Here is a 23573-nt window from a genome sequence, read left to right as displayed (position 1 = left end):
ATCCTTCAGCAAAAAATTTAAACAGATATTCTTAAAACGGCAATTTTATGAACAATCGCCCCTACCTGGAACTCGGAAACATAAGAAATTTTGAAACAAAAATAATGAAAAAAGCTTTATACCTTATACTCTTAACATTTTCATCTTGTTTGATAAATATATAAGATCATACTGCATGAAAAGAAATACAATGTACTGTGCGAATTTACTCCTTATCAATTCTTACCAGTAAGAATTTTAAATATTAATGGTGTTTGAAAGGGTAATACATGCACATAGTAAAGATCTGAAATGCAAAATGATTGTGAAAATTATATCCCCTTCATATTCCTGGTCTCCAGCAATCCACTAATCCTCCTCTTTAAGGATAAGTACTATTAATAGTTTCTTGTATATCCTTACAGATCTTTCTATGCACTTGAAAGCATATACACATTCTTCCAAATCATCTCAGCGGTAGCTTATGTATGTATAAATACATACCAGTAAATATATACATGCATACACATACATTTGTTGTGTGACACTTTTCTGTACCTTTCATGGAGAATGGTCTCATTCTGTTCAAAGACTCCATGGTCCTCCATTCCATGGGTACACAATCCTTTAGTTCATCTGTCCTAACCTGAACATTCTTATTGATAGATATTCAGGTTGTTTCCAATCTTTAGCAATCAATATCCTTATACATTAGTTTACCCACATGGGAGTGCACCTATATGACCCATTTTTAGAACTAGAAATGACAGTGTCAGTTATACATTTTATATACATATATATATATATATATATATATATATATATAAAGATTTTATTTATTTATTTGACAGAGAAAGAGACAGCAAGAGAGGGAACACAAGCAGGGGGAGTGGGAGGGGGAGAAGCAGGCTTCCCGCCGAGCAGGGAGTCCAATGCGGGGCTCAATCCCAGGACACTGGGATCATGACCTGAGCCGAAGGCAGACGCTTAACAGCTGAGCCACCCGGGCGCCCCTACATTTTATATTTTAATAGATAATAACACCAGCAATGCTTGAGAGTACCTTTTTCTCCATACCCTAAAAAAAACCCACCAAAACCTTTTTGATTTCTCTAACTTGCTCTTTAAAAATCTTTCTAAACCACATGAGTGGAAATAATATACCATTATAGTTTTAATTTGCATTTGTCTTATTAGCAGTGAGATGACATATTGTTCCACGTTGAGCAGCCACTTGTATTTCCCTTTTAAAAATAACTTTTTATTTTAAATTAGGTTTCAACTTAGAGAAAAGTTGCAAAGGTAGTACAGAGTCTTTCAATATCCTGGACACCCTGTTTCCCATATCATTAACACCTATTAGTATGGAATCTTTGTCAAAATTAATGAAACAGTGATACATAATTACCACCAAAATTATTAAAGTAAACATACTCAGATTTCCTTAGTTTTGCGTAATGTCCTTTTTCTGTTCCAGGTTCCCACCCAGGTTACCACATTATATTTTGTTGTCATGTCTCCTTAGGCTCCTTTTGGCTTTGACAGTTTCTCAGACTTTCCTCTGCTTTTGATGACCTTGTCAGTTTTGAGAGGTACTGTTGGGTATTTGGAAGTCAGGTGTGGTTTTCTCTGGCTTCTTTTAAGATTATTTCTTTGCTTTTTTTCCCCCAGTTTAAAAAATATATGCCTAAGTGTGTTATTTTGTTTGTTTTCCTGGTTGGTGTTTGCTGAGTTCCTGGCTTGATGATTGTCACTGATTTGGGGAAGTTCTTCACCACTATTATTTCAAATATTTCTTTTTCCTACTCTTTCTTCTCCTGTGATATTCCAATTATGTATATGTTACATCTTTTATTATTGTCCCATAGTTCTTGGATGTTTGATTTTTTTTCCCCATTCTTTCTTCCCTTCAAATTTCCATTTTAGAAGTTTCTCAGTCTTTAAAGGGCCTATGTCCTTGGGCTGTGACCTTCAAAGTTTTTTTCTAGTGCAATAGTGTCCCCCCCACCCTGCCGCCCCAGCTGTAGCATTCTCAATCTATTTACGGGAAGCCCTGAGTCCTGTTGACCATGTATTGTTATTGTTATCTTCCCCTATGTGAGGCAGGAAGGTTCCAGGCAGCTCTAAGTGGAAACACAAAAGCATCTTCTAGCTAGGCTAAGGCCCTAGGAAAAAATCTTTCCCTGAAGATTAGGCCTTTGTTTTGGAGAAAGTTCTATATGTATTCCACAATGATTACTCTTCCTCTCTCCCAGCAGAGCTATGAGGGGACCCTTTTCAGATCCTCACTCTGAGGACCTGATGATGGGGCTCCTGGAAGTCAAGCCCATACAAGCTTAAGGGCCTCCCTAAGACCAGAGACTCCAGGAGTTTCTTACTCTTAGGCTAATGCACACTCCAAATCTTGAAATTACCATTTAAATGTTATTACCAATTCCTGCTGCCGGTGGCTTCTGCTCAGATGCCTACACCTGTCTCTCCAGATTCTAGGGATGGTGGTTCGTCCTATAAGCTCAGCTCTCTGATGGGTCCATTGAAAGTTACTGATTTTCAGCTTAGGTAGCTTTTTCTTGTTGTTAGATTGAGAATGACAAGTTCTAAGATCTTTGTAATGGGGAACTGAAATCAGAAGTTCCTGTAATTCCTTTTTAATAAACTGCCTTTGCTCATTGCTTCGTTGCCATATTTATCTTTTCCTTACACTAAATCTTTATATATTAAGGAATATAGCCCATTGACTGTCGTGCATGTTGCAAATAGTTTCCTAGGTTTTTATTTCTTTGTTCTTAAATTTTGATGTTTAAATGCCATGAATTTTTAATATGTGCAAATTTTAATATACACAGTTTTGTCAATATTTTCTTTTACGGTTTCTAGGTCTTGTATTATTATTATTATTATTATTTTTTTTTTTTGAGAGAGAGAGAGAGAGACAGAGTCTGTGTAAGCAGGGAGAAGGAGCAGAGGGGGAGGAGTAGAGGGAGAGGGAGGAGGTAAGAATCTAAAGCTGACTCCACCCTGAGTATGGAGCTCAATGTGGGGCTTAATCTACCATCCTGAGATCATGACCTAAGCCGAAACCAAGAGTTGGAGGCTTAACTGAATGAACAACCCAGGAGCCTGAGGGTTTTGTATTCTTAGTAAAATATTCCTAATTTCAGGATTACAAAGTAATTCTCTCTAGTTTTCTTCTAGTGTATTTTATATTTATGAGAGAAGAAATCAGGTTAACCCACATAATATATTTCAAATCCTATGAAAAATAAAAGACTTTAGCAACAGCATTGTATATCAGTGGGACAAATACAAAAAATAAATGGTGTTAAAATAAACTGGTAGCCATCTGCATTGAAAAGAAGTCAGATTCCTATTTACTTTTTATAATAATAAATATAAGGATTGAAATATGACCTTATTTTCAACTTAACATTTGGAAACTCAGAAATAGAAAAATAACCACCATTACAAAACAACCAGCATTGCTTTTCCCTCCATTTTATTTGCATGGTATTTTAAAATAATACTATTTTATGTAATTACAATTTTATATCTTGATAATCATCATAAGCATTCTTTCCATGTTAACACACCACCTTATAACTTTAATTTTTAGTTGCGTAACATCTCATAAGTCTTATTTTTTTTTAAGATTTTTTAAAAATTTATTTATTTGACAGAGAGAGAGACACTGAGAGAGGAAACCCAAGGAGGGGGAGTGTGAGAGGGAGAAGCAGGCTTCCCAATGAGCAGGGAGCCCGATGCGGGGCTCGATCCCAGGACCCTGGGATCATGACCTGAGCTGAAGGCAGACATTTAATGACTGAGCCACCCAAGCACCCCTCATAAGTCTTACTTTTTAAATTGTATACAAGTTAGGAATACTCAATAATTTCCAGATTGTATAATCAGTTTTATTCGATTTTACTTAATGCTAAAAAAATAGCTTTAAAAACTTTTTCAAAATAATCTCTAATTATTGAGAACTGGAAAGGTAAAAAGAGAGAATAGTAAACACTCCTTACAAGAGTGCACTGGTGTAAAGTTTTGGGGAGTAGCTGTGTTTTGAGTGCATTTTGGAGGAAACTGATAACTTACTTAGAGAATTACTACTTCAAAGAAAAAAAAAACAGGAGGAAAATAAAAGTCAGAGCTGAGCTCAATGACTAAAACTTCATAAATAGTAAACCCATAAATGGTAACTCTTACCCTATTTATATTTTAACCACAATTAAAAAAATGTTAAAGAGTTTTTACTCTTTAACACTTACATAATCCTTTTTTTTTTTTTTTGCAAAATCTAGTTTTCGGAATTCTCCTAATTTCTTATTTTTCTACAGTAATCTAAAAGTGCTATGGGTTTTCTCTGCAAGTTATTAACTAAAATGATGCTTGCTTTTTAAAGTAGCTGAGGATATTGACAATAAACCAATTAGAAAGTGTTTTTTTAATCTTCGCCTTCAGCAGAAACCTCTCATTTGAACAATAATCCAAGCAGATTAAATGAAAATATCTCTGTAGCCCCCCCAGCTAGTCAGACCAACAATGTAATCTTAACCGACCATAACCACATTAGAAATAGCCAACAAAACATTTAGAATTTTTATTTTTTAATACTATGTTTCAGCCTCAGAGCTGTATCAGTTAAAATGAGAACAGCATTTTGAGCTGTTTTCACAGTACACCTACTGGTTTTCTGTGAAGTGTTAAAAAATAAGAAAAGATCCTGAAAATAATGGTGAGCATTGAAATAACGGGTACCCATAAAGAGATGTGTCTCCTAATTCAAAGGCAAAGCATCACACATAAATTTAACTAGATAAATATTTAATTTTGCATCTGTGGTTATGTCTTCAATATATTTTCAGGTTGGTTACTAGCAATTAAGTGAATCTCAAATCTATAAAAGGCAATCTGGATGCTGCTGGGAGGGGATTTCCATCAGTTAAGCCATAACTAACTTTATGCTTTGATGACTTGTCCTTAAAGTTCTTGTCATACAAAGTGTAGAATACAAAGCATGATATGTGTGGCCTGCTGATTATAATAATGACTGTTATCCAGTTATAGCCCTATCATACCACAATTAGAGAAACATTTCAAGATTCTTCTGCCATGCAATTACAAAATTGTTAAATTCTGAGACAATCAGAGTTACAGAATGTCAGCATTGGGAGGTTTTTAGAGGAGATTCTGCACTGCAGTTCGAGATGACAGATATGCCTATGCTGATAAAGAGGACCTCCCAAGTCATCTAGACCCTTTATACCTCCCACCCAGGAATGGATGAGCCAGTCTTTAAAAGGAGTGGTTAGAGATAGTGACAAGTTAAGTCCCTACACATTCTCTGAGATATGGATAATGTCATCAAAGAAAACAAAACAAACTACTTTAATAAGCAAGCACAGCTTTATGGAAGAAGTATTTTGAAAAGGATAAAAGAGGAAAATTAACATATATAAAAGTACAGTAATAATAATATATGCTATTAATTAGCATTTTCTATGAAATAGGTATCAATAACAGATTATTAGTTAACTTAATCTTGAACAAAAATCTTTCTGAGGGAGGTACTTTTATTATGCTATTTTATAGACTGGAAAATCGAGGCGAGAGAGAGAGAGAAAGGAATTTGTTAAAGATTACAACAGCTATGACTAGTTTGACTTACGGACCTATATATTCAGATTTGATTCTATTTATCTTAACCTAGATGCCAGACTGCTTCTCCAAAAAACTGAATTTCACTTGCTGGCTTTAGTAGGAATTAAGGGAGCTTTTCTGAATTTATTCCTGAACTGGCTAGGGTCCCAAGTCAGACCTGAAGTGCTTAGTATTTTCTCCCCTTCTTTTCCAGGATCAGACAATGCTAGAGCAGCTGGTGTGGACTGCTACCTTATCAATCAGTTACCTAGACTCCCTTTGTTTTCAATTGGGTGATATATTTGAGCATCTGTGCAATATTGTTATTTTTCTGAATTATTGATGAAGTGACTAGGACAGGATGCAAGCAAAATATTTGTTGCCAATGTTTCAAATAAAGCCTGGATCCCCGAGAGGATAAATGGTGCTTTCCAGAGGCAAATGTTCCTGGGTGAATGTCTAAGCACTAGTGATGGGTAGACTCCTCTGCGGCTGTCATGGCAAAGGAAGGTGCTAAATCTGGAGAATGTGCTTTTCACCCAGACTCTCATCCTGGCTGATCAACATTCCCCATTCCTGTCCCCAATCATGACTTAACTACCATGCATTAATGGTCCTCTCCTTTTTGTTTTTCTAGAATTTTCTTCCTTTGTTCTGCCCATATTTCTGCCTCTCATATTTTTCTTGCTCATTCCTATTGACTTGAGTTTATTTCCTGGGTGGCCCCTCTCCTATTGCTCTAATCTCCATCCACACTTACCCCTGGCACCAAGGACTCAGTGCTAATGGAATATGATGTGTCGATACACAGAAGAAACAAAGGGGCTTGAGAACATGCAGTTCATAAAGTCACAGTGAAAAGAAATGTAGCAATGTTGGTGAATCTACCAAATTTACTTCTGGACACTAGACAGTTTGGGGAACAGTCAATCATCTAGGAGGACTGCTAAAATGAACTCTCTCAGGTTTTCAGAGGTATGTCTCAGAGAATCATTTAGATACAGCAAAGCAGACAACACAAAACTTATCTTTCTGTCCAGGAATCCTTGAGACCTTGTTTGTTACTTTAAATTAGTGAACCGAATGGGATGGCTTTATTTTGTCCTGCATCTATCCCTTCAGTACCTTCCCTTCATGCATCAAATCTCCAGAGACCCATAGCTTCTGCTTTCTCTTAATAATAACAACAATGGTAATAATAATAATAATAATAAAAGACAAAATAACTCCCTTCACTTTTTCACTAGATTCAGAATGTTAATGGATGCATTCAGTTCTGTTCTATGAGGTTATACACTTGAAAGACGACGGACTTGGTATTTTTAAATCAATCATCATGAGTAATAACTAACTCTCTTTCACTCTTAAAAAGCCTGTTATAACTGTTATTAATCAAGTCCCTCTAAAAAGCATGAAATATTACTTGGGACTACAATTAAAATATGACTATTTGAAAGAGAACAAAAAAAGAAGCTGGAAGATTTGCTAATACACACCCAGAAAACCCAATCAAAATAATACTCACTATTTTTCTTTTTTTTTTTTAACCTCTCTTAAAGTGAAAAAAAAAAACCCCAAATGATTATAGATCAAATTTAGGAAATTACTCTAAATTTGAATTTAACATAGCACCATTGCTCAAAGAGTAATGGTTGTTTTTTCTTGGGAGGGGAATACATGGAATGGGAGGCAGGGAAAGAAGGAAAGTAAATATTTTACTTTTGTCTTTTTGACTTTTTTAATGCCATGCTCTGATTTTTCATATCTTAAACACCGATGACATAATGAACATTTTATATTTCGTTAGTTACCACGCGGCAAATGAAATAAAATAGATCTAATATTCAACACCTTACATGAAAACAGTGCTGTATGTCAGTTATATCAAAAAAACAAAAAACTGGAAAAAGAAAACAGAGAAGTGTGAATAAAACTGCTTTTGTACCCTGAGAAAAAACTCCAAACCTCCAATTAGAAATTCATGTAGAAGGGAAGGGAGGGCAAATCCCTCATACAATCAAGGTGAGTAATAGCTGTTCACCATTACCTTTTTAATTTATGTCATCTTTGATTCCTAATCTTGCATACAACTGCCTGTAATTCCACACACAATTTTAATTATGAACCAGCATCTGCCTACATACTTAAATTCTGGGGTCAGATTTTTCTGGATATTGTCACCCTTTATCTTCCCCATGATTTTGAAAGCATCACTTACCTGTCCCCAGCTCTTCTCTCATCGTAGTTAGTGTATGTAACCAAGGATGGGCTCATGAAAAAGGTATCATTACAAGTGATGGTCACAAGAATTAAAAATCAAATCCTCACACTTAAATCTACTTTTTGAAACATTTAAAAGACCACCTGAGCAGCCTAATAATGAAAAAGAACCAATTAGAGTATTCATATAGCAAGAAAATGAAAGCAGTGTGATATCCACTACGCTGTGTTGTTGCAAACAGCACAGCTTAGTGGTGCCATTAATGGAAATGTTTTCATAAGAGGCACAGAATACTAGTTTTTTTAATGCCTGGAGTATTTGTATTCTGAAGTATCTTTTAAATAAAAAGATAAATGAATGCTTTCAGATTCTGTTACCAGTGAACCAGAAAATAAGATGGTATTTCCAATTCATTTTGTGCGTTATTTGTATGGATGATTGAAGCCTTTGAAAATTAAAATGCTTAACAAACAAAGATCCATGTTTATAATTTATAAATAAATGGCCAAATATTTAGTTTTTATTTACATTTTTAACTATAAACTTAAGTCTGTTCATAATGAAATACATATATTTAAATACAAAGATGGGTCACAATAAATTATGTAGATGTCTGTATTTTTAAACTATTTTCTGTTTTGAAATGGTGCTGATCTTAGCAGTAACACAGACACTTTAAGGTCATTTCAGTCTTAAAGAAATTTGTGTCTCTGTAAACAGAGAAAGAGAGGAGGGGTGGGGGCTGGATTTTAAGGAGGCATGGGAAATGGGAAAACGGTGTGGTAGGAACGAAGGAGATTGTGGTTGAAAATATCCACTTTCACATTTCATTTTCTTTTTCCCCAATCCAATGTAAAAACAAGTTCAAGAGGAATCTGTAGACACAATCGAAGAGAACTGACAGTCAATAGAATATTCATTTCCGCTTCACAGACACCCATGTGTCGCTCTTTAAAAATCCCAGTCCCCTGTCTATTTAGAATGGCCTGCAGTCAACTTGACTTAACCTCACTCACCGTTTCTACTTTTCTCCCAAGCCATTCATGGTTAATAACTTTTTCAAGATTCCTAATGTGACGAGCATTTCTGAGATAGGTCCATCTGCCTCTCACACCTAGTCAATCACAGAAGAGATTCATCAAAAGTCTGTTCACAGTCCCCTTTTAAGCTGTTCTTAGTTTTACTCACCACGTGCCTAGAAACCTCCACAACCACAATGATGAAAGAACTCAACGATGTGTCTTGCACTGGCCCCTTCTCTCCTTCTTCACTGTACCCACCCTGGTCAAGGCACTGCAGCCCTTGCGGAAATACCCAAAGCCTTGCTGCTAAGTGCGTTCTTGGCCTCTACCCGCCCCTCCCCCCATTACCCTGCTTTCCAATGCCAGCACAGGCCAGATCTGCTCTCTACTCAAAAATCCCTGATACCTGCTGGATATGCAAATCTATAATGTTCAAGGTATTTCCCATCCCTCCTCCCATCTCTCCTCATTAGACTCTAACTCCAATCCTCCATTCAGGATAAACAGATACACTTGTCAATCCTCCACATATGTTCACTATAGGTTCAGCACTGTCCCTTAGCTCAGCATCCCCTTGTCTGTACCACCCCACCCCTCTCCATGTCTTTTCCACCTGCCTCTTTGCCTACTAAACTTCTACCTTCCTTTAAGGCCAGTGTGACAAACCTGCTCTTGATTGGCCCAACAGGGATGGTCTCCTCTTGGAGCAACCTTCTGCTTCACCACATTTACAGTGAGCTTCCTCTTACACTTAGTCATATACCCCTTTCTCTTCTTAGATTCTAAGCTTTGGAGCAGGACCCGTAATTTATTCTTCTTTGCATACAGCGAAGTATCACATACTGTGCCTTTCACACAGTAGGGACTCCATCAATACTGACTGAATAAATGAACAATAGAAGTGCAAAGAAGCTATTTATTTAGCTGAAAACTTTTACAGGAGGGGCGCCTGGGTGGCTCAGTCGTTAAGTGTCTGCCTTCGGCTCAGGTCATGATCCCAGGGTTTATGGGGATCGCATCGGGCTCCCTGCTCCGCGGGAAGCCTGCTTCTCCCTCTCCCACTCCCCCTGCTTGTGTTCCCTCTCTCGCTGTCTTTCTCTCTGTCAAATAAATAAAATAAAATCTTAAAAAAAAACAACCCAAAAAACAAAAAAAAAACATTTTGAAAACTTTTACAGGAGATTTCTGGTTTCATTTTGAAGGAACTCAGGTAAATGTCTAAATTATCTCAACTGTGTCTCTTTAAACAGGGTATGGATTTATATATGCAAGTTCCAGGCTAGCGTATTTTAAGTCGAGAAAAAAGAAAGAGTTTCTTTACAATAGTGTTTTCTTCAAAGAAGATAGAGATCATTCAAGACACCGGATTTTTCACTTATTTTGAGGATATTTTCAAAGGAAAGTGGTACTTTGAAGCAGTAAAGTTGATATAGCTATTTATTTGTGTTTTTTTTTTTTTCCTACCAACTCAGCTAAGGGAAATCTTAGTTTATATTGGCTGAATCACTGACATGATTTTTAAGGATAAAACAATTGAGAAGCTGAAAATCAAAGGTGCCCATATTTTTACCATTGTGTGTATAGATTTTGAACAAGTGTGATTAAGAATTCACTTTTTAAAATTCAGTGGAACACTAGTAACCCAAATGTCAGAAAATATGCCATATTATAAAATAACCATGCTTATATCATACTTTAAAGATGCTAGGAAGCATGATGTAATTCATGGTGTCGGGGTGATCTTTCAACCTTACCTTTTTCTTTTTCTCTCATTCCTTCAACACATGGATTAAATGGCTATTAAATGCCATGCAGTATAGCACAGAAATACACAGTGAGCTCAAAAAGACAAGGTCCTCGTGTGAATTCTGCTTATATTTAGTCCTTTTTTTAAAGATTTTATTTATTTATTTATTTATTTATTTGGGCAGGGAGGGCATAGGGGGAGGGACAGGGACAAGCAGACTCCATGCAGAGCACAGAGCCCGACCCGGGCCTCGATCTCACAAGCCTGAGATCAGGACCTGGGCTGAAATCAAGAGTTGGATGCTTAACCAACTGAGCCACCCAGATGCCCCATATTTAGTCCTTTCTTTACACAAAATTTAATAGTTTCAGAACTGAAGCCACTGGCATTCCCTGAAACCAGCTCTTCTGCTTGAGTTTGTAATTTTGGCTGACAGCATTATTTCTCTGTTTGAAGCCACAGAATTGCCAAGGCCCTCAATATGTGTTACACAAACTACTGCAATATTTTCCCAATTATGTGTACTAACCCCAGTCTTTTTATACTTGAAGGCATTACACAAATGTCTGGATTCAGCTTCTTAAGCTCATCACTTACCTAAGTAAGGACTAATGACTCCAACTGACTCTTGAGGCAGTATATAAAATCGTCCCAATCTACTTTTCTCATCTTAATAAGCCATGTTTTTTTTCTTTTTTCTTTTTTTTGGTAAACCCACCCTCAGCTTCACTCAAACTCAATTATTTGCTATCCTAAATACACCTTACCCATTTCTTCTTCTGTATATTTACTCAAGATATTCTTCCATGGGACCTACTCTTCCTTCCCTACACAACCTTTGAGATTGAGATGTCCTTTAAGAAAGATCTTAAACAGTAATTTCTCTATAAAGTCTTGTAGGATTTTCACAGCTGTCTGAGCTTTGTCATCCCTGAAAACCCGTATTTCATGATTTGTATTTTCTAAGGAACTCCCACATTCTGCTTCACTCTAATAGTCCAATAGACAATGTAATCCCAAGGCAGAGGTACCTTTATTTACCATTGCTCAGAGTAGGTACTCAAAAACTTTTATTTGCTTGTTGATATTTCCAGTTACAAAGCTTATCCTGAATCCTACATAATTCTAAGTCTTATATTAAAATATGGCAGTAGTGATCAACATGATTCTCCTACCATTTGGAAGAGCAGTAATGAAACCAGTGAAGGAAAAGGACTCTGGTCTTTGGTGCATTAGGCATGGGCACTCTGCAGATTTCCTCCCAATTCTGGATTTCTTTTAACTTACTTCTTTACTTAGGCTTCCAATTTTTATGTTTTTCTGTCAGAATACAGGGATATTCTCTGGCCTTTTGCTTATCTCTGCTAGTAGCACTTAAGGATTACATTTTTTTCTGACTTCTGGGATATACTATAAGGAACAATAATTGCCTTTCTAGGGTATTGCTAATCTCTAAAGTAACCTCCAAAGGTTGTGCAGAAAAATAAAACTAAAAGATTACAAACTGAATCTCAGTGCTTATTTTTAAAATTCAAATGAGTGCTCAGTCAACATAAGTGGCATTAAAGGCGTTGGGGGAGAACCCAAATAATTAAAGCTAATATACATGAGGTGGGGTGTGTCTATATATATTTACATCAATCAATTCTGTATATTAAGAGAAAAGAAAAATACTGTAACAACTTCCTTAATCACCTTTTTTGTTTTTTCTAGGTCTCTTCCCATGTATGCAGTCTTACCATATTACCAAAAATGAATTAAAACATAGAAGGAAGAAGAAGGGGGAAAAAAGTAGAAGGAAAATGGATGAATCCAAGCTGAAAATTATTATAACTACATTTTTTTTTCTTCTGAAAAGTTTTTCTAATAGCTCTACTCTTTCTTAGGTTTTATTTACACCCATGACTTTGTGATAGAAGACAATGGTTTTCCCAATAAGTGTCCCCCTTGAAATGTAAAGTAAATTAAAAATAATAACTATAGTGAAACTATAGATTATTTAGGGTGAATGGGTAGAAAACCACTTACCCCCAGTTGCCACAGTGATTTCACGTAGGAAATGGCCATAAAATGGAAAATCGAAGGACAGATTCACTCTCTGCAAGGAACAACAACCAGAAAAGAAAATCAATAATGTGCATAATAGTAAATGTAAAATGAAAAGTCTTCCACTTAAAAAAAAAAAAATGATGCTTCTACTTTGCACGACTATGATTGCAGTTGGCTATTCGATCCTGAGTCCTAGATGGTAATAAAGAATTTCTTTTTTTTTCTGGTAATTAAGTGTTTGAAGTATGTGAGAAGAAAAAAATTTGCACTGTTATGGTCTGTCGGTCTGTTCTTCCCTTACAAAGGAATCTGGAAGTTTCCACTGTGATTCAAGCTACTCTCTCTTAACATCACTATTGCCTTTTAGGTGTCCCCTGAGAATCAGTTCAGTTATCAGTGACCAGTTTATTTCACGGTTCTTTTTAGTTTGATTAGTTTTCTCCAAAATAGTAGAGCATGTTATCTGTCAGGTTCCATTGGATACAACATCAAAAAAATGATTTTATACAATTATACATTCAATTTGTCTTCTGTATATCCCATAATGAAAGGCAGTTTCATGGAACAAAATACCTTGCACTGTGATCGAGACCTGCAGATATTTTTATTTTTGGTGTAATGAGCTCTCCAGATTCAGTTTATTACATCCACTTTCAAAAGCAGAGTTGAAGAATAAAAAATGCTGGTTACTGGAGAACTACTTTTCCTTTGCATAGAAGAAAACTGGAGAGACTTAAGAAGAAAGCTCATAAATTTCACCCTTTTTTTCTAAAAAGGGGACTGACGTTTTTTTATTTTATTTATATGTATTTTAATTTATTAGTATATATATTATATATTTATATTATTTACAAGATATATATTAACATTTTATATATCATATATATTTATACATTAAAAATATATACAATTTATACAATAAATATATATACATAATACATATAGTAAAATAAAAACAAAACACAACAAAGCAAAATAAAAACCCTAGACTTTTCATGGTGAAGTGATATGAACCAGATATATTATTATTAGACAAGAAGCAAGAAAAACAGTGAGTTATAACAAAGATGACCAACTGAAATAAAAGAATCCTGAGGGAATGTAATTAGCTGGTTTAGAGCCCCACAGCACATACAAACTACCTATAGCAAAAGGCCTTTTTGTTAAAATTCAACAATCTCTATATTATAGCTTTCCCAATATACAAATTAAAAAATGTGGAGATGTATACCTAGATTGAATTTTGCTCATTCCAATTTTGCAAATGATTGCTTTTTTATATCCATCAGATATTTCTAATGACTTATTTTGGCATGAAATTAATGATTCAAAATTTACAGTAACTTTCAATTAGTTTTTCGTCCTTCCTTTTTAATGAAAGCTGCATCTTCAGAAAGGGATTATCACCATTTTTATTTTTTTGCTGACTAACGGGAACAATAAAACCCATTTTCACTGCACTAACTGAAATGAGTGGTCACCAATAACCCTCAAATAAAAGGTTTAATGGCAAAATCATGTATCTCACAAAAGGCATCAAAAATAATTTTATAAAAGAACTTGCTGTGGTGTATTGTTCTTCAACATTCTAATCTATTTCCATATTCATGGGCAAATTGGTAAAATTTATCACTTTGGCATCCGCACTTCCAGAGTAGAAGTTGGGTTTAAACATATATCACTAACAAACTCTATCAATTACTACCACAGATGAACCAGAAGAATATGACATTAGTTTCTCAGCCACCACAAATATTTCAATATTTTTAGAAGAAGACTGAGAAGCATAAATACATAAGTTAAAGACTTTCTTTTTTGAGAAGTAAATAAGCTCTCAAAGAAAATTTGCTACTATATTATCATGAAGAGTAATATCAATGATTGAACTGTTTCCCAGTTTACCTTAGTTACCACCATGACTGCTTCACGGACACTGCTAAGGAACAGCAATGGAAATTTAGAAAGAGCTACCTTCTCAATACTTGTGAAATCCACCCATTTTTTCTGTGGGTAATAGTTCCCAAATGTAGGAGCCTAATAACTTCTTCATAGTGTGTTGGCTCCATTTTCCCTAGAATTCGTTCTCCATACTATCTGGGATATCACTCTCCCACTTAAGATCATTCAATCTAGATCCCACCATCTCTGCCATCATATCAAAATAGTGACCATGAGTTCTAAGGCCCAGCAGTAACTGGCCCCTGCTACCTCACAAATTTCCCTTCCCATTTTCTGCTCTAGCCAATCTTCTAGAACATCCTTTAGTTCCTTGTAACTGTCACCTTTAATCTTGGGTCTGGTACTGCTACATGATCTCTTCTGACTGCCATAGTCTCTCAACCTTGGTTGGCCATGGCTTCCACATTCTTTAAGCCTTGGCTCAGTTTGGTTGGTGCTCCAAATATCAACTCTGATATAAAGATTTAGGGGCAGATAGTTTGTTTGGAAGGTGATCAAGACGCATTTGCTAAAGAAAGTGGGAAAAGTGAGACAAGGAAAGAGAAACCAGTGATAGATACATTATTAGGTATGTTACTGCTCTAGTTAGTTCTCCCGTTGGAGAACCTCAGAGAAACAATAGAAAAGACATGCCTCAGAATCTTTTGTTTGGAAGTCAGGAGGCTGGGACATTTATCCATGAACTCCCATCTCCTACGGAATGGAGGCTAACTCGCCCCTCCACCAGACTACCCATGCTTGCACCCTCAGGCAGAAAGAAGAGACACAGTACTTAAGCTGGGAAGTTGCTGATATGTTAGAACTGCCTCCCATGGTTTCAGATGAACTCTGGGAGGCAGAAGGAATATGAAGAAGCATCAACAGGCACTAGCTAGGATCACATCCAGAAAGTCCTACTTTGACCTCTTAGCTCAAGTTATGTCTTCTTACTATATCTTACCTAACATTCTCTCTCTCTATACACACACATAAAGCAACTGCTTGAGATTCAAATAATAACTGTATCAAAGTGAAACTAACTCAGCATCAGAGTAGTTAAAAATGGCCCAAGAGGAAAACTAGAATTGGAACCTGGGTTTGATGGACAACAAAGACAATGGTCCTAATTACTGAGATTAAAACAAAGTGATGAGAAAAAGGCCTTCATTTTTGAAAGGCAAATTTTGGAAAATTATTATTATCCCTCCTTAAAACACACACATACAATCAAACAATATGAAAACAAAAACAAACATAAAATGCACTAGAATTTTATGACGTGCTTTGAAGCTAAATGATTATATATTCAATATAATTACTCCTGGATAATTGGATCATTATTTTGTCTCAGTATGATATATAAAACAGGCATGAGGGGAGCTGAAGAAAAGTTTTATTTGCTCATTCATCCAGTTGACAATCATTTATTTAACACCTCATATATGCCAGGCCATAAATCAGGGTCTGGGGATAAAAGTCAGTAAGTCCCACCCAGTTCCTTCCTTCAAGGAGTTCACAAAGTGGTGCAGGGGAATATCACATAGTGATAAACAGCAGGACTAGGCAGGGGCAGAGTAAGGACAAAGAGAGGCCACCTATCCCAGAGCAGATGGCACTAATACTGACTCTTCTAAAGAAACAACCAGAAGTTAGCCAGATGAGACCTTAAGCCACGAGAGCAGAAGTGATAGGTCAAAATATAGGTAGAAAGTAAAACCAGAAGGACTTCGTGATTATTGGAAGGACACTTAAATTGGGAGTGAAGGAAGATATTCTAGAAAAAAGGACAGGTTTCTAACTGGGTGACTGGGGGACACAGTACCACCAATTGAGAGAAAGAGGACAAGACAAAGAATTATTTTGGTTAGGTGTGAGAAGACTCATTACTTAAGCATCCTTCAGCTACATAATAAAAGTAAATAAGAACGAACCCAAATTGTATATGCAACAAGGAACTCTTCTGCAACCAGAAAGGCTAACAGAACCCTGGAATTTGTCACAAAAAGCCACGATAAACAAAAGCCAACAGAATATTGAAACTACAGTGTAATTACCATACTTTGCACATTATCCTGTCTTGGATCTCATCCCTTAAGCAATATATCATGCAAAGGGAGGAAGGGTTCAGCAAACCTGTCATGTGATTATTAATTAATAGTCTGGGAAAAAATATAAAAGCTCAGAAGTGAAATTTTCAAGAGCATGTGTGACATAAATAAAATCAATTGAATTTGCTACTTCTTTATACTCTGTAGAAAGCAGTGAATTATTTGAAAGGAGAAATGGTAATTTTCAGACAAGCAAGCACATATGACTTCTTCATATGGGGGAGGATAAACTTATAAAACATTCTTTGAAGAGTTTGTAGAAGTATATAAATAGATCCCAGGTGGTCTGGTGCAGATTTATGGCAAGTACAGCCATGTACGACTGCGACCTTTAAAACCACATCATGCTCTCCCACAACGTACCCCATGAAATTACTGTTGGGAACAGACTATCAGACTCAATCAGGGCCATCCTCCCAGATCTCTAAGTGTGTCTGCACCTCTTATTGCCTCTTCTACATATTTTTCTTATGCCAATTGCTATTTGTTTCAGACTAATTATTATGATCTCTGCTAATTCTTTTTTAATAACACAGGAATTGTAATCCTAAGTAAACACTATTCCAGTTTAACTTGTTTGCCTATTTCTCCATGGTATTACAACGATAAATTAATTTGCCAATGCCTATAACACCTTGAAGACAGAAACCTCCTAATATGAGTTAAGTATGTGGAGTGGGCACATTTATCATCCTAAAAGCCATTTTTTAAAATGTCATTAATAAAAACTGCTTTTTAATTTTAAGATAACTTGTTTTTTTTTTTAAAGACATTTTCTTATGTACAGTAATAAAGATATACTTTCCTGGTTCCCCCAAGTCTTTATTTCATTTGTATAAGACATAATCCTGGTGAAAAGCTTGTGGCAAGAAAATTAGTAGTAACTAAACTTTAAGTAATTGCTGATTTCATGGGTTCATGATAGCAAAGGGTCCAAAGAATTTAGGGAATATTCATTTATTCGAGAATGAATTCATGAATCAATCATTAATTTCTATCCATATATTTTATTTTATTTTATTTATTTATTTATTTTTTTAAAGATTTTATTTATTTAACAGAGGGAGACACAGCGAGAGAGGAAACACAAGCAGGGGGTAGTGGGAGAGGGAGAAGCAGGCTTCCCGCAGAGCAGGGAGCCCGATGTGGGGCTCGATCCCAGGACCCTGGGATCATGACCTGAGCCGAAGGCAGACGCTTAACGACTGAGCCACCCAGGTGCCCCTCTATCCATATATTTTAACATTCTATTTTTAGTCATTCAAATAATTTGATGTTTGATGTATCTTGAGGCTGTCAAATAGGTGGGATATTATTATTATTATTATTGGCAAAATGAGATCTGTATTATTTTCCCCAAAAACATTTCAAAAAGTAAATCAAATAAATCTTGAGACATATAATTTTCAGTTTGTTTATTTATGGCAAGCCTTGGCATTGAGAGGAACTGCAAAATTTCAGAAAAAAACATACATTTTGCTTTATTTAGCTTTATTTACATGGGTATCTCTACTGACAATGGCTTTTGTCTAGAATACCCGAATAAACGATCTCATTTCCAGTAAGATTTATATCTCTAGTAAATAAAAATGATTGAATAATCATTCTTATTAGGATAACTTTTTTGTAGATAACTATGAATAAACTTAATTTCTTAATTGTGATGTGATATATTCTTCCAGAATGCACAAAACAATTAATTCTCTTGAACCTGAATAAAGTCCACATAAAACTCATTCACCTATAAATGCTTAGAATCGATTACCAGAGCCTTACTCCTTTACCAATCACAAAATACACATTTTATAATCTCTTACTGGAGCTAGATGAAGCTTTATTTTTCAATTTGCAATGGTTCTTTCCTCATTTCTAATGATCTAGCAAGGTTTTGGAGTCAGAGAGACTTGAAATTATGTCCCAGCTTTGGTGCTTAGTAGCTGTGTGATTTCATAAATTATTTAACCTACTTAAGCCACAGTTTGCTCATCTGTAGTCAAGACATTTCTTCAAAGGATTATTATAAGGATCAAATGACCAAATAACAGGTGGGCCTTCATAAGCACTGAGTCAATGACGGTGAAGTTCCTTGAAACTAATTTCCTAAACAAAAATAGCTCCCTATTTGATTCCTAACAAATAGCTGGAAGTGATGTGATATCTGTTGTCTTTAATATCAATGCAGGCAAACTACTATACCAAAAGAATATCACAATTAGATACTATGTTTCTGAGCAATGTTATGCTGCTCTCATGTTTGTTATATTGAAATAATCATAACGACTGTATTTACTGGGGTTGGGAAAATGGAATTAGCATTTAATATATCAGCCATTATGCTAAGTATTTTGCCTGTATTTAGCAAGTAGGAATGCTAAAATTAGAAGATGGAGTAAGATAAGAAACAGGATATTTGCATAGTCACAAAGTGTCTTGCAAAAGATACTTGATCATCACAAAAGGAAACACAGTAACTTCACAGTGAAGGAACAAAATCTGGAAGATATCACCCAAAGCAGGTGATCAAAGTTAACATCACCAGTCATGTACCTCCTGATATGATGCACAGTGAAGGACAAAATACCATTTCTGTAACACCACAAAAAGTAATTTTTGCCAAAAACAGAGACCTATGCTAAAACATGAAGGAACAGTAGACAGAACCCAAATCAGAGACATTATATGAAGTAACTGGCCAATACTCTTCAAAAGTGTCAAGTTCAGGAAAGACAAAGAAAGACTGAGGAACTGTCATAGATTAAAGGAGGCTAGGAGATTGGACAAATACATGCAATGTAGGTCCTAGACTGGATTCTAAATAAGAAAAACAGATGGTTTGGGGACAATTAACAAATATGAACAAGACCTACAGATTAGTTAAGAGTATAGGACCAGTGTTGATGTTTTAGTATCAAAAATTATACCATGAGTATATAAGGTGTTGTTAACATTTGGGGAAGCTAGGTGAAAGCTAAACAGGAACTCTTTCAATATTTCTTGAAAGTTTTTTAGTAAGCCTGAAATTATTAAAAAAAACTTAACAAAAAAAACCCAAGTAATAATTTCTAACCACTAGAAGTACTAAAGCTAGAATTTTAATCCACATATGTTTGACTCCAAAACTCTTGAGTTTTGACCCCTATATTATTACATCCCCCTTCTTTTATACCAGGTGCTTCTTTTCCTACCTGTTATCAGACCTTCCATAACTGTGTCTTCTACCTGGGACTCTTAATACTGTCAGTCATTCATGGTTTTGTTCTTGGTAGACATAACAATTTCCTTTAAAATGTAGTGATAATAAGACATAGTCAGAAGGCTCCTAGATGCATGAGGCCAAAGCCATAAAAAAAGAGAAAATCTGAAAAAGGTACAGTGTTCTTAGATGAAACTCAGGATCGCAGGGCCTGGATGGACTGAGTCGTGCTGGGTGGAGCCACAGTGAGCCATGTGCCACTGAGGCCTGATGGCCACACACAGGTCCCTTCTCAACAGACATGCGCACAGCCTGAACTCCACTTTTTTTTTTTTTTTTTTTTTGCACATTTGGAGTATAGATGCTTCCATTTCTTAAGCTCCAAGGATAGATCCAGGGTTCCTATTTTCTAAACTTAGAGAACGTTTGTTTTCTTTTTTACAGTTCTCAATGGTAATTGCCTGTCACTGGTTTATTCACCTAGTTCACTGAAATCGATCCCCTCACAAAAGTAACATAAATTGAGACAGTAGAGTGATACAAATGTGAGTACATATACATGTATGTATGTAGATGTAGAAATAGAAAAATTTTAAAGGACAGGTTTCCTCAATAAGCAGCTCTTAGAGAGAGAGAATGGGTGGGGGAGAGGCATATACATGTAGATAGCAGCGATACCAACTTCTTTTGATAGTCCCTAAAGTAAAATCCTGCTTCTCAGCCATAAATGAGCTGAGTGTATTCCAGAAATAAAATAGCTGCAGTGGGCAGTATAACTCATAAAGTTTTTACCATGTACTTTTCTTTTTTTTTTTTTTTTTTTTTGGTAAAAATGCAATCTTAACCACCTCTCACAACCTGGAAGGAGCGGACAGGACATGGTCGTTAATCCAGTGACTAAAAACACTGGGAAACCTAATTGAAAGATCAAAATGTTCATGGAAAGGGGCTAATCAATATGTAAATATAAGGACAAGAGACTGGCTATTCCTTTCAGAAATAAAGCCCATCAATTGAATTGATTTTTCTGAGTTAGAAATTCTAACTGCTTCAGCACTTTTTTCTTCACAGAACTAAGAACTTAATTAACTCTGCATATTGAATGACACTCTGCATGGGACTACTCCTATATTAGCAAACTAAATGGAAACATTGTGCACTTACCTGATGCTCCTTCAAAGGAACTAGAGAATTAGAGAACTAGAGAAGTGAACTAACACCGTATCTTTTGACCTCTCTCATTGCATGGTTCCCAGCAAGCACTTGGCTTGCAGTACCTTGCCTGTATTTGCACATTTTGAGAATTATTCAAAGTAGTTTGTGTGAATATTTACCATTCAGGCAGGGTGCAGAGCAACACTGTTCAGGGAAATAGAGAAAGAGTAACAGGTTTTTATAAAGAAGCCCTTGGAGAGTGGGTGGGAGGAGGGTGAGACCCAGAAACCACTTCTGGATTTTCCACACTGTTCTAGAAGCAAGGCAGTGGATTCTGCCAGCTGTCTGAAGCTGAAGTGTACATGAGAATCACCTGGGGTGCTTGTTAAAATACAGATTCTCGGGATGCCTGGGTGGCTCAGTCAGTGGGCATCTGCCTTCGGCTCAGGTCATGATCTCAGGGTCCTGGGATCGAGCCCCACATCGGGCTCCCTGCTTCTCCCTCTGTCTGCTGCTCCCTCTGCTTGTACTCTCTCTGTCTCTCTCTCTCAAATAAATAAATAAAATCTTTAAGAAAACTAAAAAAAATAAAATACAGATTCTGATTCTGCAGGTCTGGGGGTGAAGGGGCTGAAATTCTGAACTTCTAACAAGCTCCTAGGGCTGCTGATGCTGCCCCAGGGACCCCACTTTGAGAAGCGAGGCTCTATGTCACATAATGGTCTTTGAAGCACTAAAAACAGTATTGTAAGGAAACTTTAGCAAGTGTGAAATGTGTTAAAAGGGTAAATAGACTGCATTCTGGATAATATCATCTCACTTCGCCTGGTAACATTTACATGGCCTGAAATTTTCCATTTCAGGAATTGAAGCATGCAGTTACCTGCTAGCCACACGCCTAAGCAGTGATTCGTGGCCACAGTACACCGAGGGCAATGACACTCTTGTTATGTCCTTGACCAGTGATCCTCAAACAGGGCAGGGGAGGAAAAATACTCCTATGGATGTAGCCTTTATAGTTTGCAAAGGTCCTCCCTTGCCTCAGTTGATTACAATCTGTCTTCCCTTCTTTCTTGTCAGTGGAAAATAACTGTGCTAAAAAAGTTAAATGTTTGCATGATGATTACTAGGATTAATGTAACGGACATCTCTAGCACCATGCCAACCACTGAGTTAAGCACTGCACAGATGTTAAATCATTTAATACTAATGACAAGCTTAGAAGTAGGTACTATTATCGTTCCCATTTTACAGATGAGAAAAGTGATGAACAGAGAGTAAATAACACACTCAAAGTCAACCAGTAGTAGTTGGCAAAGTGGGGACTCAAATCCAGGCAGCCTGTTTCTAAGTCTGTATATTTCAACATGATATCAAGCTGCCTTTCGACTGAGGTGTTAAGATTTGGCATTCAATGAAGGCCAAGTTCATCAGAAGAGTAACTAAATAATTCAAAAATTTGATTACAGATTGAAATTGAAATTTAGGTCAAGTTCAGTTATACCTCTTCATCCTCCTCTGTTAACTTCTCTTTTTTAACTTTTTATTTGGAAATCACTTCAAATTTAAGTTACAAAAATAATACAAAGAACCCTCTATATTGTTTATACAGATTCACCAATTTTTAACATTTACCCCACACTTGGCAACTTCTGGATTTTTCAAAAGCTGTGAAAAATGATGCCTCTCAACACAGCTTCTGGGAGCTGCTCCCTTAGGAAAACCTACCCATCTCTACAGTCTACCCTGCAAGGGATTAGGGCTTGGGTGCCTAAGCCTTGACCCATTTATCAGCAATGAACCTTACTTGGCATTTCTTCTCGGGTAGGAGCTGCTGCATGATAAGAAATTCCTGGCAATTCATCACCAGTTGAGAGTGGCTTCAGGTGGTTCACTTCTAGTCCCACTGGCATTTTAACAGGGCACCTCCAGTAAAGAAAGAAAGAGACACCCACTTTCTGGGGCTGGAAACCGAGGCACAGCAGAAATTCTAATGGGAAGCCAATTTATAAACAAACAATGTGAAATTTTGACTATTTTCCCTAGGGTAAGCAATCGGCTATAATTTGGTAAAAAGAAATAGACAAAAATAAAGATAATGAAAATTAGTATAATATATATGTTTTTAAGATTTATTTATTTATTTTAGTGAGAGAGAGAGAGAAAGAGCATGAGCGGAAGGGGCAGAGGGAGAGGGAGAGAAAATCTCAAGTAGACTCCATGCTGAGTGCAGAGCCCAATGCAGGGCTTAATCTCAACGACCCTGAGATCATGACCTCAGTTGAAACCAAGAGTTGGACGCTTACCCGATGTGCCACCCAGGCGCCCTGATATAACCAATATTTTTAGAAGATTCTAAAATACTAGCTTGTCCAAGAAATCTCAGTCCCAAAGTATCTTAAATCTTTTATCTTCTATAATTTCAGATTTTTCATAAGAATTAAGTCTATTTTCTTTTAGTAGTATTCCCCCTTAAGAATATTATATTCCATGTTTTGCTAATTTTTCTGTATTATAAAAC

At 36.2% G+C, this 23573-nt stretch overlaps 1 protein-coding gene across 1 annotated transcript in view; it reads right to left on the bottom strand.

Moving 5' to 3' along the window:
- The window catches only part of PLXDC2 (plexin domain containing 2), a 469270-nt gene that overhangs the window by 211993 nt on the left and 233704 nt on the right, over window positions 1-23573 (bottom strand). Inside the window, exon 4 of the mRNA XM_032425793.1 lies at window positions 12638-12707. Coding sequence (XP_032281684.1) covers window positions 12638-12707 — 70 coding nt within the window. The remainder of the gene's footprint in view (window positions 1-12637; window positions 12708-23573) is intronic.

This window comes from Phoca vitulina, unplaced genomic scaffold (genome assembly GCF_004348235.1).
Source record: "Phoca vitulina isolate PV1807 unplaced genomic scaffold, GSC_HSeal_1.0 scaffold33, whole genome shotgun sequence".
NCBI lineage: Eukaryota > Metazoa > Chordata > Mammalia > Carnivora > Phocidae > Phoca > Phoca vitulina.
The sequence above is the reverse complement of the archived record's forward strand: the minus strand, read 5'-3'. Positions and strand labels throughout refer to the sequence as shown.